Below are 14,563 nucleotides of genomic sequence, written 5' to 3' on the forward strand. Positions count from 1 at the left end.
TATTTTTTTTTACGTTTTTTTTTGTAAATTCAACTTACTTTTAGAAATTTGCGAAATCTTTTAATTGTATTTCCGTTACACTATATAAATCAATGTACACTGATATGGGAATATGGTAAAATAAATAACATACACAAGAGTATATTATTTTATTTAACTCAATATTTAACAATATTACGAGATTTCTGCATTTTTTTATATAGCTGCATGATATCTGGGGATATAAATGAAACAACGATTAAAGTCAATAATTTTTATAATTAAATATAAATGAACAACAGCGTCCTCAACACTGACCAAGTTTAATGCCTCCAAATGCCCACCGAGTTCGCGAATTGCTTACACCTAACGCTCAACTCCTCCTGCACCAAACTAAAACACATCGCCACCACCACCAGCCCCAAGAACAAGTAAGCGCAGCACGCGAACAGCTGCAGCTGTGCGTGCACATCGCCGTTCTGAGGCAACGCGTCCCCGATCCCGATCGTGGACAGCGCGAGGAAACAGAAGTAGGTGGCGTCCAGGAAGCTCCAACCGCTCGCCGATACGAACGCCGCCGCCCCCATCGCCACGTACGAGACGAAGAAAAGCAGGACCAGACTGGCAGGCACTGTCGGTGAATGGGACGTGGATCCAGACGGCGAGCCGGACCGTCCGTTGCTTTCCTCCGAGCGGTAGATCAGCGGCACCCTCGACGGCGTGTCATGGCTGCAAGAACTGAACAATTTCGATTATTAGTTGCGACACTCGCGGACAATACTAATTAAGTTATAGTATAAATCGAATGAATATGTAAAAACACTTGCACGTGCTCGTTGTCGTCGTTATCGTCTGCGTCGTCGATGTCGCTTGATGACATGCCGATGATCAAAGAATTCTTGACTGGAGTCCCGTGATGGGAATGCGTGGGACACAATGGGGGATCGGTGAGAATCTGTCGTACCACACCCTGTCTGCACCGACCTCTTGCGTGACTTGCACGTACGGTTGCCAATAGGGCGCGTTTCGGAACCTCCTGGTGGTCCAGGAACTGAGGCGGCGGTTTGCAGTTCACGTGATTCGGCGTGTTGTGCGCTGATGCTATTTGAATTGACGCTGAATCTAATTTAACATCCAAATTATGTTAATACAAATATTATCAAAAATAATAAAAATTGTTTACAGTTTTATGTCATAAAGTAAATACTGTTATATTGGACGACCGCAAAACAGTATATGGAGAATTAAATGTGGGCATATATTTTGGTAGATCTTTACAATTAAGTAACTACTTTCTTCAGCTTTTACTAATTAGTAAAGTCAAGTATAATTCAAGAAATGTCAAATTTCTGGATATTATAATAGTCATACATTATTTGGTTAAATGAAAAGATAAATAAATAAACATTCCTATTTTTATTTTTTAGGTAAATGTAAACATCGTCATGTCTAATTTAAAATTGTAACATATATCTGAATAACAGTTGGGCTGAAAAGTTCGTAGGCTAGCATAGAAAAATCTTTATTTTTGATAGAATTTTATTTTATTATTCAATATAATTGTCTTCGAAGCGATTTTTCAACTTTTTGAATTAATTAATTGAAATTAATTTTCCGGGTTTGGGGTTTGGGAAGAGATAATGGTCCTATGGAGCTAAATCTGACGAATAAGGTGGATGGGGAAGCAACTGGAGCCTTAAATCGATGCTTTTGTGTGTCGGCGCATTGCCTTACAAAAACCCTTCATGTGAGGCAGTTTCTCAGCGATTTCGGACTTCAGTCGCTCCAATTATGCGCAGTAATACTCGCTGTTGATGCTTTTTCCTTTTTTGAGGTAGTCCACGTATGCCATGACAATCCCATCGGAGGGCCTGCCGCTACGGACTTCATCGGCAGTGGAGTTTTCGGCCACCATGAAATACACGAAAACAATATTTCACGGTGTAATCTGAAGGAGCATTAGCCCCATAATATTTATCCAACTATTCTTTTGTTTCCTTCGCCGTTTTGTCTCCCAAAAAATAATGTTTTATGAGAGAACGAAAATCATGATGCCAAACACGTAACCGAAATCAGTTGTCAAAACAAAACTAAGGGCTTTATCGCTCTGAAATTTGACATTTCGGTCTAAATATGAATGGGCTATAAAGCATCATAATCTTTTTCGCAATAGCAGCGCATTTTGGTGGTCAAGGTTACTTTTCAATCCACCTGTTAACTGAAGGGAAAGGCCACAACCTGTGGCTTTCCATAGTGAAAAAATAAAATTTTAAAAAGGCACTAAACTGCTTCATTATATGTTGTAGGTGTAAATTATACAGTGAAATCCAAATGATTGCTTCGTACTCTAATTAGATCTGTAGAAATTGAGATGATTAAAAGTTAATTTTTTTTCGGAAGTGATATTCAACAATATATTTTGCTCGGGTTCCACTGATGTTATATTGGAAATTGAGTAAACACATTAAGAGAAATTGTATTGACTAAGCTTCATTGATTAATATTGTCTAATTTTTTTTGAATGTTGTTATCAGTTTTATCAACAAGTTTTATATTGTCATCAAACAAAGGAAATCTTTATTTGATTTAAACAAAATCTATTTAGTGAGAGTTGAGGTAGTACCGTGTACCCCTAGAATGTTCCAAATTAAGTCTACTTAGATGTTTTAGACCTAAAAAGGACGTTCTGAGAACGTCTAGAATGTCATCTGTTTGGAAAAATATTTTGGTACATTTTGGGTAAGTTCTTCTTCCGTCATTGTACTTCATATGAACGGATCTATTTGGTACGTCCCGGAGACGTCTATAGGGAACGTCCCGGGGACAATCTGTTTGGCAACAGGTACGGCCCCCGGTCGTCCAGATGTAAACAGGACGTCTCTGAGATGTATTTTAACCCAGATAGACGTCGTAGACACGTACTAGGTATGTATTTGTGTTACCTGAGTAGTACTTTAATTCTAGAGATCTACCGAAACACTTGCTAAAATAATGTTTTCTGGTCTTGATAATAATCCCGTTCAAAGTTAAGGAATATGTGTGGGTTTACCTTCGTGAGATTTGCAGAAGTGTTTGGCTGTGGGGCTGGAAGGCGCTTTGTGGTAGCCCACGGTGGGGTTGAGGGTCTGCTTGTTGTGCCTGCAGCATAATTTCGAGTATCCTCGCCTGGCACCGGACGCCAGCATGCCGCCCAAAGCTGACAACAGTATGAGCATAAGCGGGACACCTATAACTGCATAAATTATCGCCACTATTTTTCCCATAGCGGTCCTCGGAGTCAGTCTCGTGTTGCCTGGAACGTAACAAATTGCCTATATAAATTACGGTTGTAAAAACGAATCGATTCGAAATTATTGTGCATAACTTCGGTACGTGATCCGATTTCTTGTCGGGGATTTGTGAAGTTTAACTGGTGTTTGAGCTTCGGACGAAAAATTATTCTGCCAGCGATGCCAAATGAAAGTCGGATGTGGGATTGAATTAAATTAAATCGGTGCACGGATTACGATTCCGGTGGAAGTATTCCATTACGAATTTATGGGTTTAACTTTAAGCTAAAGTCAACTCATTTTTCTCTATTTTCTTCCAAGCCACAAACTATTTTATAACTGGATTAGGAACATTTTTTAGGATTGAGATACTTAGTTTTGTGTCGACAAATCCGTTAACTGTTACAATTTCCATAAATTGACTTGAACTGTGACTTAACATACTGGAAATTAGATTAGCACGTCCCGCCCGATTCCCGCCAACATACGTGTTAATTCTAAACCGATTAGACTAACAAATGCGATCGGGACGTTTTTGCGGCACGCACCGAGTGTATCAAAGTCAAATAACGGGGATCCTGAGAGGAATTCCCTGTATGCAACCGCCGCGTCGTGAATACGAATTCCCGTGACGGCAGCAAAAACGCCTAATTTATCGCCGGGCCACGTGCCACCTCCGTTCGATATGGAAATGGGACCGACATTCCGCCACGGAATAATGTTTACGCCAACTAAACATCGACGGGAGATGAAGTGTCTTACCGACAGTCGTGAGAAGGGTGAGCGAGTATAGAAGCGCCCCGCCGAACGTCCAGTGGTTGGACATGCCGTTGGGGCTGGCGTCGTTTCTGCCGCTCTCCGCGACCGCTCGTTCGAAACGTTTCAGCTGCTCCGTCACCAGACGCGTCCAGTTTTTCTCGTACAGGACGTTCAGTCTTTCTGGAAAGCAAAACGTAATCTTTAACGGGGTTCAAAAATTGGTTTTATTCAAATAATAAAACAATTTCAGATTGAAAATGAACTTTTATTGGTGTATTTTGATTTTACATCATCAGTTTTGTTTGGTGTTGACCGTAGCTTCTATGAAAACGCAGAATATCTTTTTTCCAGTCACTCCATCATACATTTCAGCGTGAATTTTAAAGTACCAACCGTCGACACTAAATAATACCATCGACTTGATGTCAACTTCGCTATTTACAGACTTATAAACACCCTAAAAATAATATCTATTTGAAAGACAACAATGTAAAAGGACAATGCATCATACTTTTTTTATAGGACATGTAAATTTTGGTCTTATAGAAGAGAAAAATGGACTCCACATTTGTGATGACAACGTAAGCATTTCACAGTACTTTCTGGTGTTGTATGTGAAATACTTCTCACACGAATCCAAATTTTCTTTAGACTTACATCTTTGTATGGTAATAGACAGCTAAAATCAATAAATAATTAATTATTTTTTATTAGAGGTTCAGTACAGTTACCGTGGGATTATTAATTAAATCTCGTTTAACCGTAAGGGTGATGTTCATAATAAGTTTGCCGTTAACAACATCTAATCCAGTATAATCGAAAGTAATTAATGTGTTCTTGTTTGATCTGCACATACCATCGAACCGATCAAATTTCGGAATTTTGTTCTGAAAATCACCATTTTTAGTCAACACACAACCCCATAAAGTAGCAATTTACCCCTCCAACAATATAATCTACACAATCCACATCAAGAGCTAAAAGAATCAATAAAACAGTTCTGTACATTTTTTCAGATTAATCGATGTTTAAAGCATAATGAAACGAGTGCCGCGCGAACTAATTACACTTATTGTTGAGCTGAAATTATATTGAAATTAAATTCCAATCAACTCCGAACGAGTTATTTAATTTTAATTGCAACAATTTTTTATCTGACGCCCCCCCCCAAAAAAAAAAAACAACTTTTAATACGTCCACCGACATTAAAAAGAGTCGTTTGCACGTCTGAACAGTAATTCGGAAACGTGTTTGTGCCCGCATTTTTATCAGTTATTCCGCGATATTAAACAAAAACAATGGCCGCCTCTTTCTCTAGTTATTATCTATTTCGTTTAACTCTTTAACGGTGTCAGAGACACGGCACGGAATCGCATTGTCCCAAGTTAATTGAACGGCTTCCTGCTAGAAAAACAAGAGTTCCAGCAGCAGATTAAACTTAATCCTCGAAAACATTTACGACTCGAAGGAAATTTACAAACGTTCGCGATGTGTTTGGGCCTGCAAATTATCCAATTAGCCGACAGTTCGGACAGTTAATTGGTTTGATAGACAATGTGTAATTATAATAATCAATTTATTAATTATGGTATACATATATTAATATATTCTTTATATATATATAGAACAAAAAAACGATTATTTTTGTTAATAAAATAGAATAGAAAATTTCTATTTACAAGGAAATTGAATGTTTTACAAAAAAGATATCTTACAATTTTTTCATGACTCTTTACCGTTTAGAAGACATAGGAGGTCAAAGTTTGAAGAATTTAGCAAAAATTTCTATTTTATAACTCGGAGATAAATAAATATTATAAAATGTGCAACATATATATTTTTAGGAAATTTAACACTATACAAAGAAAGTATCTTACAATTTTTTCATAGCTCTTACCGTTTAAAAAATATTGGAGGACAAAGTTTCAAGAAATTTACAAAAACATCTTTTTTACTTCTAAATTTTATATCTCGTAGATAAATAAATATTATAATGAGAAACGTATATAGGAAATTAAACACTCAACAAAAAAGGTCTCTTGTGGTTAATCGATTACTCGAAGCAATTAGGATATATTCACATTCGAATGCCAATGCGTACTGATTTTAATAGTTTTTTAACAAATATTTTAAATTTATCCATTTAAGTCATGAATTTGGAGATACTTTATTATCTTGAAAAAAAGAAAGTTTTTTATTTAAGAAATATCATTAAATATATTAATAGAAAAGAGAAAATGTAATTATAATTATAGTTATATACAAGAAGACAACTAAGGAATTATGAAAAGAAAATATTGTCAAAAATTATCTATCAAAATAAACACAAATTTTTAGTCGATTTTTTAGCTTGGAATTGTTAATTTTAGAATAACAATTAAAAAAAAAAGAATTGTAATTAATTAAATTAATGATAGATATAAAATTGACTATAAGATATCCGTTTAAAATATAAGAATTAAAATTAAAATAATAAATATAAAATTTACTTAGAATATTAAATTTAAATTTAAAATTTTACGACTAAAATATTAGAGGTAATATTAAAATGTTAAATTTAAAATTAAAACTTTAGAATTAAAATTTGAAAAAGATTATTATTAGAATTTGAATTAACATATTAGAATTATAATTAAATATTTGAATTAAATTTAATTGTTATACTCAAAATTAAAATTTTTTAATTTTATAATTTTTTAAAAAATTAATTGAAACTAACATATTTGATATTCAATTAAATTTAAAATTAAAATTTTACAACAGATATTAAATTATTAGAAATAAAATTAACACATTAAATTTAAAATTAAAACTTTAGAATTGATATGAAAATGTTAAAAATATAATTAAAATATTATTAGAATTAGAATTAACATAGTGAATTGTAATTAAATGTTTTAATAATATTTAATTCTTACATTTAAAATTAAAATTTTGAAGTATAACATTTAATTAAAATTAACCAGTCAAATGAAAATGATTCAACAAAGAGAGAAATTAAAAATAATATATTGGAATTATTGTTAAAATAATAGATTTAAAATCTTGATTGACTCAGATATTTAATTAAAATATTAAATTTAAAATAAAAATATAATTAAAATATTATTAGAATTAGAATTAACATAGTAGAATTGTAATTAAATGTTTTAATAAAATTTAATTGTTAGGATCAAAATTAAAATTTTAAAGTATAACATTAAAATTAACGAATTAAATGAAAATGAAATAAAGAAATTAAAAATAATATATTAGAATTATAGTTAAAATATTCGAGTTAAAATTGATTCTCAAATATATAATTTAAATATTACAATTACAAATAAAATGATAAATATAAAATTGACTCAGGTATTTAAATAAAATATTAAATCTAAAATAAGAATTTTTGAATTAAAATAAAATTGTTAAAAATAGAATTAAAATATTATTAGAATCAGAATTAACATATTAAAATTATAATTAAATTTTAGAATTTCAATTAAAATATTATAATTACAATTACAATATTACAACAAAATAAAGTTAATTAATCAGATGAAAATGACGCCGCAAATAAGAAAGGAAATAAAATGTATATTAAAATTACAATTTAAATATTAGAATTAAAATTGAAATACTGTATTTATGATTAAAATGTTAGGTTTAAAATTAAATTATTAAAAATGGGATTAAAATTTAACTAATAAAATGATATTAAAATTACAATAAACTTTATGAATTTAAATTAAAATATTACAAATGGAATTAAATATTATTAGATTTATCATTAAAATATTAGAAAATGGAAATGATGCCTTAACTAAGAGTAGAATTACACAGTAATTTCAGCCGTTAATCGACAATATAAACAATAGGGGTTTTACATTGTTTAATGATCATCTGTATTCACTCCATTGTAACACCCTATATTAAATTTAGTAAGCTTATAATGAGAATCCCTGATTAAATCGCTACTATAAATATAAAATTTCGAATTTAAATGTGGCAAATCCTCTCATAAAATATTTTCGTGTTTTGCGCTCTTTTCGTTATATTTCTTGAGCCGGATTTACCGAAACATCACACAATTACCTTGGCGATTCCCATTGCGAAGGTCCGGAAAGTGTGTTTTTGACGCGTTGCCCCGGCTTTATTTTCCGCGCAATAAAACCCCTGATGCTCGACGCATGGGTTCAAAGAGGTCAAGATTTTTAATTAAATTCCATCTTTGACGATGCTGGAAATTAGCTTAGGGTCGGATATTAAATTTGAATGTTTTAATGTGTGAAATACGTATTGGAAAAGTTTATTTTGTGTAAGTTTTATTACAACATATAAAAAATATCTTACTCCTTTCCTATTCCACTTAAAAACAAAACAATTTTATGGTATGTTTGAAAAATTTCAAAGACGTTTTACCCTATAAAACGATAGATCCGGCGAATTAAATTTTAACAGGCGCCCGTTCATAAAACCGGGACTAATATTTAAAACCTCATGTTTTCCGTTGTCTCGTTGCGAAAACAATGGATCCGTAAAATCGGGAATAAAAACCGCAAAACTTTTTTCCAGCCCAAAGCAGAGTTTTAAGCCAGTTAAAAGTTTTTAACGTTTATTTTCCTACTTCGGACGTGATTTCATTTTCTGGGGGGGGGGGGGTCGTAATAAATTACCAGACAATGTTCATGGGTTTATTTGTTTTATTTTATAACGGTATTAATTACGTTTCGTGTAAATCGTTGCTTCCACCACAACGCACATGATTTTCTTTCCAGTTGCTCCGTCGAACATGTCGCCGCGCACCCTCCAAAACCAACCGTCGACCGGAAACAACAGTATCGCTTTTATGTCGAACTCGCTGTTGATTGATTTGTAAATTCCCTAAAAGAAACACATGTAAACCACCGTAAAACTATCGAAAAACCTACTTTCTTAATCGGACACTTCCATTTAGGTTCGATGGTGCCGAAAAATGGATTCCATAGATCCGAATTTGAACCGATCATCTGACAGTACTTTTTCGTGTTAAAGTTGAAGAAGTTCTCGCACGAATCCAGGTTTTCCTTCGATTTGCACCGTTGAATATTTAACGTCATCTGCAAGAACTTAAACAGTGAACAACTCCCTAATCCAAAATGTTTTCATACCGTTGGGGGCACGTTAATGTCTTGTTTGACTGTAATCGTACAGTTCATTATGAGTTTGTTTTCAACGTGTCTGATTCCATAATAATCGAAGGTAATTAAGGTGTCTTTGTTGCCCCTACACATGCCATTGAATCTGTCGAATTTCGGTACCTTGTTCTGGAAAGTTTCTTGTTAATATAAGGGTTGTATGATTGTTTTATATTACAATACTCCTCCTATCGTGTATTCGAAAGCGTCGCACCCAAAAACGAGAGTAAACCACAACAACAAAACTTTCAAATCCAACATGGTCCTAAAAATTGTTAAACCCGAATAAAACAATTGGACAAACATAATTATATATGTTCGTAACTGAACAAATAGCACAACAAAATTATATCGAAATTAAATTTAAATCAGGAAACACAAGCTGTTGCCTGAATAATTTGTTGAATATTAATTGTGTAATAATAAATAGTTGCACAGTTGATTGTTATACGGATTTGTGGTTTTTATCTGTTGATCACATGTGTAAATTTCGTATACAAACAGGAAAATTACGTTTTATTGTAGGCTTAGAATTGTGCGTGTCTGGTTTTTCCGCTTCTGGTTTTCTGGTTTATGGGAATGTTACGTTTTATGGGGTCGTTAATTCATTTTTGGCTACCGTATTCCGACTCTAACTGTTTCTAAACTCACTGCCAGAGGAGGGTATTACTTAATAAATTAATGCTTAATAGATTATTACAGGACATAATAACGCTGGATTACCAATTAAGTCCCTTATCAAAATTTATGCGTCCTTTGTAGGTTTCTGGTAGTAAAAATATTTATATATTGGAAGGGAAGTTTAAAGTGCAACGTTGCATACTAAAAATTTATTATCTCTACCTTGTAAATTTCAGCCACAGTCGGAGGAAAACATCTTGTTTCATTGACATTCAAAATTGGCGTTTCAGGAAAAAAAAGGAGAAAATATTTCTCAAAGTATCCTGTCAGTTTTAAAACCGACACAGTTTCTTCCGGCTGTCGTTGTCACTAACTGATTGATAGATTCCCGCCCCAGCCATAAAATGGTCCCGCGGCAATTCTACTGATTGGGCTTAGCACACGGATAAACTTGCCACATTCTTGATTGTTTACGAAAATGTTCCGTCCCCATAAATCCATGTAAACGAATTGGAGCGCGATATCAATAATTAAATCGCGTTTAAAAGGGTTCCGAAATAAAATCGACGGCATAAATCATGGATTAAACTCGAGCTAAGTACGATTTCAATTAAACCGCGCGCCACTTCGTAGCCGAACTTTTGCAATAAGTGGCGTGGCCGGGTAATAATACCACGAGCCGTTTAAAGAGGTCGATACCTCTTAAATGTCGTCATCAATCAGGGCTGAAATGTTGCAGGCGATTTAATGCCACTATATCCATTGACTATATATCCTCTGTTCGTCGGTTTGATGCCTTAAAATATTTTGAATTACACTTTAATGGTACCATACTTCTTCCTCAAACTCTAACGCTTATTTTTTAACTTGTTGTGCCAGTTGCCTATCTGTATGGAGACGGATGTGGCGTCACCTATTGGTTTATGTTGGCCGTAATGTCCTTTAATTACATCATTAACCGGTTCAGTAATGTTTATTCAACTGATGGAAATAATTTTTTCTGTATAAATTGAACATTAACATTCATAATGAACAAACAAATTGCAAAGTTAACATGCGTACAGAAATAGCGTAATATTTCGTTAATTATAGAACAGCAGAACAATAATTAAATTCATTGCCGTTCATATTCGAAAGTGATTTATTTCTATTATAATAACTGTCCATTTGTGCCAATTTTCGAAATAACTCGTGCAAACGTTTTAAAAATGCCAACAATTCCGTTTATGATTTGATTTATAAACTATACTCGTAACTTCCATTAATTTAACCAGTTTTGAAGTTTAAAGTTTAAACTTTTCGGATTTACTTTTAAGAATATAACTAAAATTATAAAAACTTTGCAGTTAAACCACACGATGTATCCCATTATAAAACACATTAAACAAAATCCCTATATAAAAATACATTTATTAAACTTGTTTGAACAAAATTTCTTACACCTTCACATTACATTCACTTTAATGTGAAACTGTTCATTTAGATAAAACAACAATAATACAATTTAGGTCTTCGAGGGTGATTTACACCCTAATTAAAATCGTTCAAGGAATGAAACACACGGGCGCGGATCAAAAACTAATATTCCCATTTACGTTCAAGATTTACTCGGATTGCTTGTAACTTTTAACGAATCGTACTGAATTAAAATTAGTTATGGGAAGCTGTAACCCGAGTTGTTTTGCGAGTTTTGCTTTGTTTTGAGGTGTTTTACTACATAAAACTTCCAAATGTAGATAAATGAAATATATGATGGATTTCTGTTGTAAAATGTGCAAAAATTAATTAAACTCAATAGTTTGGATGTAATTCGATGTTAATTTCTGATCGACAAGCATTTTCAGTCAAATTATTTAGAACAAAGGTGCCCGATTATGTTTCATTAAAATTCATTTATTAAATTACAACAAAAGAGCGCTTCATTAACAGATACATCACATAAATGTCGAAAATTACAAACACGCTTGTCCGATTTCTATTCTTAACATGAAGATAAACTACAAAATAAACCGCAAAGCCAACCCCTATACTCTCTTTTAATCAAAGCCCGATTTGTTTTTTTTTGGTTCCAATTAACGACTCCTGCAGATAATTCAGCAGGAGTGCATCCGCACCGATCGACATAAATGGTGGAAACCGTCGGATCGGGAAACACGACGTCGAAGCATTAATGAGATTAATAACCGCAGCCCGGGCACCCTTTCAACTATGCGGAACACCACATATGCGAATCTCGCACACACACAATGGGAGCACGTCTGAAAACGTACGGATATTTGCTTCTAGTGAAATGCTTCAAGGATGGAAACAAAGATAGAGCCACGTTATAGTGACGGCGGATTGGCAACCAGCTCCACACGTACTTCCTCTTCGGTTCGAATGCACGCTCAAACGATTCTACTTAGACAAAAGAAAATAGTATTAGTCGGATGTGTTAAAATATAGAAGATAAATCTGATTCACGATTTTTGAGGGTGGTCTGTGCGACTGTGCATCGCGCCTCGATGCATTTCCAATCAGAATCCAGATTGCATCGGATAAATATAATCGAAGACAAAGGCCGGTTGTAAATTAACACGTCCACCATTGAGTGTCCCATAAATCTCCCTCGTAACAAAAAAAAAAAAAACGACCAACAGTCCGGAAAATATTAAACATCCCGGATTGGCACCTCGATCCCCCGAATTAACGTCCGAGTAGACGAATGTAGGAATCAACTAGAACTGACACGGGACAGAGTCTCCCTCGACCCGCATCCTCCATCAAGCATCGAGAAGGGTCTTCGACTAATAGATGTGGCTTTCCGGGGGGAACGATGCACTAGTCGGACACGGTCCGAGATACTGATTGAATGCATCGCTTCTCGGTCGTTTGTTTACGCCATCCCGTTCAGGTGATTTAATGGACTTGGAATATTATCCTGTGAGTTATTTCACTACTCCAGTTTCCCATTCCATCATTAACTAATTCAAGATAATAATTTAAACAGACGTTTTGATCATTGAACCATAAATTAGCAGCTTATAGAGATGGCACCACATTATAATCACGTGCACAAACTATGAACATTACTTAACAAAAAACAGACATTTTACTATTGATCTTTCGATTAATTTTGTAAACTATTAGAAAGGATTTATTATCCGAATAACAAGTCTCTTCTTACTTTAATTAACTAAGATCCGGTGCGTAAAATTCCATCATGAACTCGTGTCGTGTACCAATTTTATCATGACACAAAACACCTTGTTACAAACTCCCGTTCGCAAAAAATCTCGTCGTGATCCGGCGCGACAATATTCCCCGTAATATGAAATTTGCGCATAAATGAAATTGGATGGCGCGAAGATAGACCAAGAGGTGGAGCGAGGGGAGATCCACATTCATGCCACGAGAGATATTCTATCACGTGATTGACTGCGATTGTGAGCCCGAAAATCCATCAAAACGCTAGAAAGGGAGAAGTACACACGTTCACCCAATCTTTTCCACCCTTATCAATCGATGGCTTCGATGTAAAAAGGGTTAATCTCATCTTTGTTTCTTATCTATACGAATCGTATTTTAATCATTTACGTACTGGCTAAGTTGATGACCTACCTGTGTAGATGTGACGTCCTGACATCTCTTTTAAAGCAAAACGTTTATTAATAATAAATGAGAAAAATTTTAAGCAAAGGTTGATTGTGGTTGTTCCTTTAAAGGAATCAACAAGTCGTGTAGAGTTTGGTAAGAAAAATGAACTTTTTGTAATGTTTTTTTTTTTGGTCGACACTCTTTCAATTTTATTAAAAACTTGGACGGCATGTTCTATTCATGTTACGGTCTTAAAAATTCATCGAACGTAAAGGAATTGTCCCGGAAAAGTTTCAGTGCCGAGTCGGATATCATGTCTTGAATCCGAACCGGTTTTTTGATTTAATGAAATAACTTTGCGTTGCACGGAAGTTGGTAACTGTAACGTGAAACTGTGCAACCACTCTTTGTTCAAATTAATTTTATATATTATGCTTTACAACGAAATAATCATTGAATGTTATTAATTTCACAAATAAATGTCTGTGTGCTGTACATAAATTGTATTTGATTGTACTTGAAAATAATATAAAACAAAAGTGGCAGCCAATTTACAGATTCTAATGCTTTATTCTCTGCCTGTCAAAACAGCCATTACTAAAAGCACGAGTCCATGAATAATTTATAACAACCCCGGTAATTTTGTATGTCTATTTTTCCCTTGGCATTTACACAAAAGTTGCAGTAATATACAATAGTTCCGACTGTATAAAATATGCACTAATTTCCGGTTCTAAGGACAAATATTGTTCCAGACAATAATAGAGTTTCGTTTCGGTTCCAAAATAAAGAAAATTAACTGGAAATTGTTCGCTCACACCGAACCAAATTTAATTAATTTGTATTTTCTCAGTTGTTAAATTGGTTCATCCAAGTAAACTTTCCCCGCAGACAATTTCAATCATATTGTCCCGTATCCAACAAAAACAACACGAATTGATTTATCCGCGTTCCAAACAATTTCATCACTTGTAAAAACAACTCTCGGGAGCAAATTAAACAACTGACCCTAGCCGAAAAAAAAACCTTAAATCGTCCTGTAATCCTTCCGTTTTTCCCGACCTCCGTCAAGGATGACAGGGGTTTCGGCCTTACCCCGCGGATTAAGCGCTAATTTCTTGCCCCCACTTGGTATTCACGATAATACATCAGTCCGAGTGCGGGGGTGTAATAAACTCCTGCAGGACAAACACGACAGGAGAA

General features: G+C 34.1%; 1 protein-coding gene across 1 annotated transcript in view; it reads right to left on the reverse strand.

Annotated features, from left to right (window-relative positions):
• Positions 1-244: 244 nt before the first annotated feature.
• LOC109601849 (potassium channel subfamily K member 18) overlaps positions 245-14,563 on the reverse strand; it is a 95,367-nt gene continuing 81,048 nt past the window's right edge. Inside the window, exons 3-6 of the mRNA XM_049970345.1 lie at positions 4,011-4,187; positions 3,029-3,271; positions 807-1,101; positions 245-717 (exon numbers count right to left, since the gene is read on the reverse strand). Coding sequence (XP_049826302.1) covers positions 303-717; positions 807-1,101; positions 3,029-3,271; positions 4,011-4,187 — 1,130 coding nt within the window. The 3' untranslated portion in view covers positions 245-302. The remainder of the gene's footprint in view (positions 718-806; positions 1,102-3,028; positions 3,272-4,010; positions 4,188-14,563) is intronic.

The sequence above is a fragment of the Aethina tumida genome, chromosome 1 (assembly GCF_024364675.1).
Source record: "Aethina tumida isolate Nest 87 chromosome 1, icAetTumi1.1, whole genome shotgun sequence".
NCBI lineage: Eukaryota > Metazoa > Arthropoda > Insecta > Coleoptera > Nitidulidae > Aethina > Aethina tumida.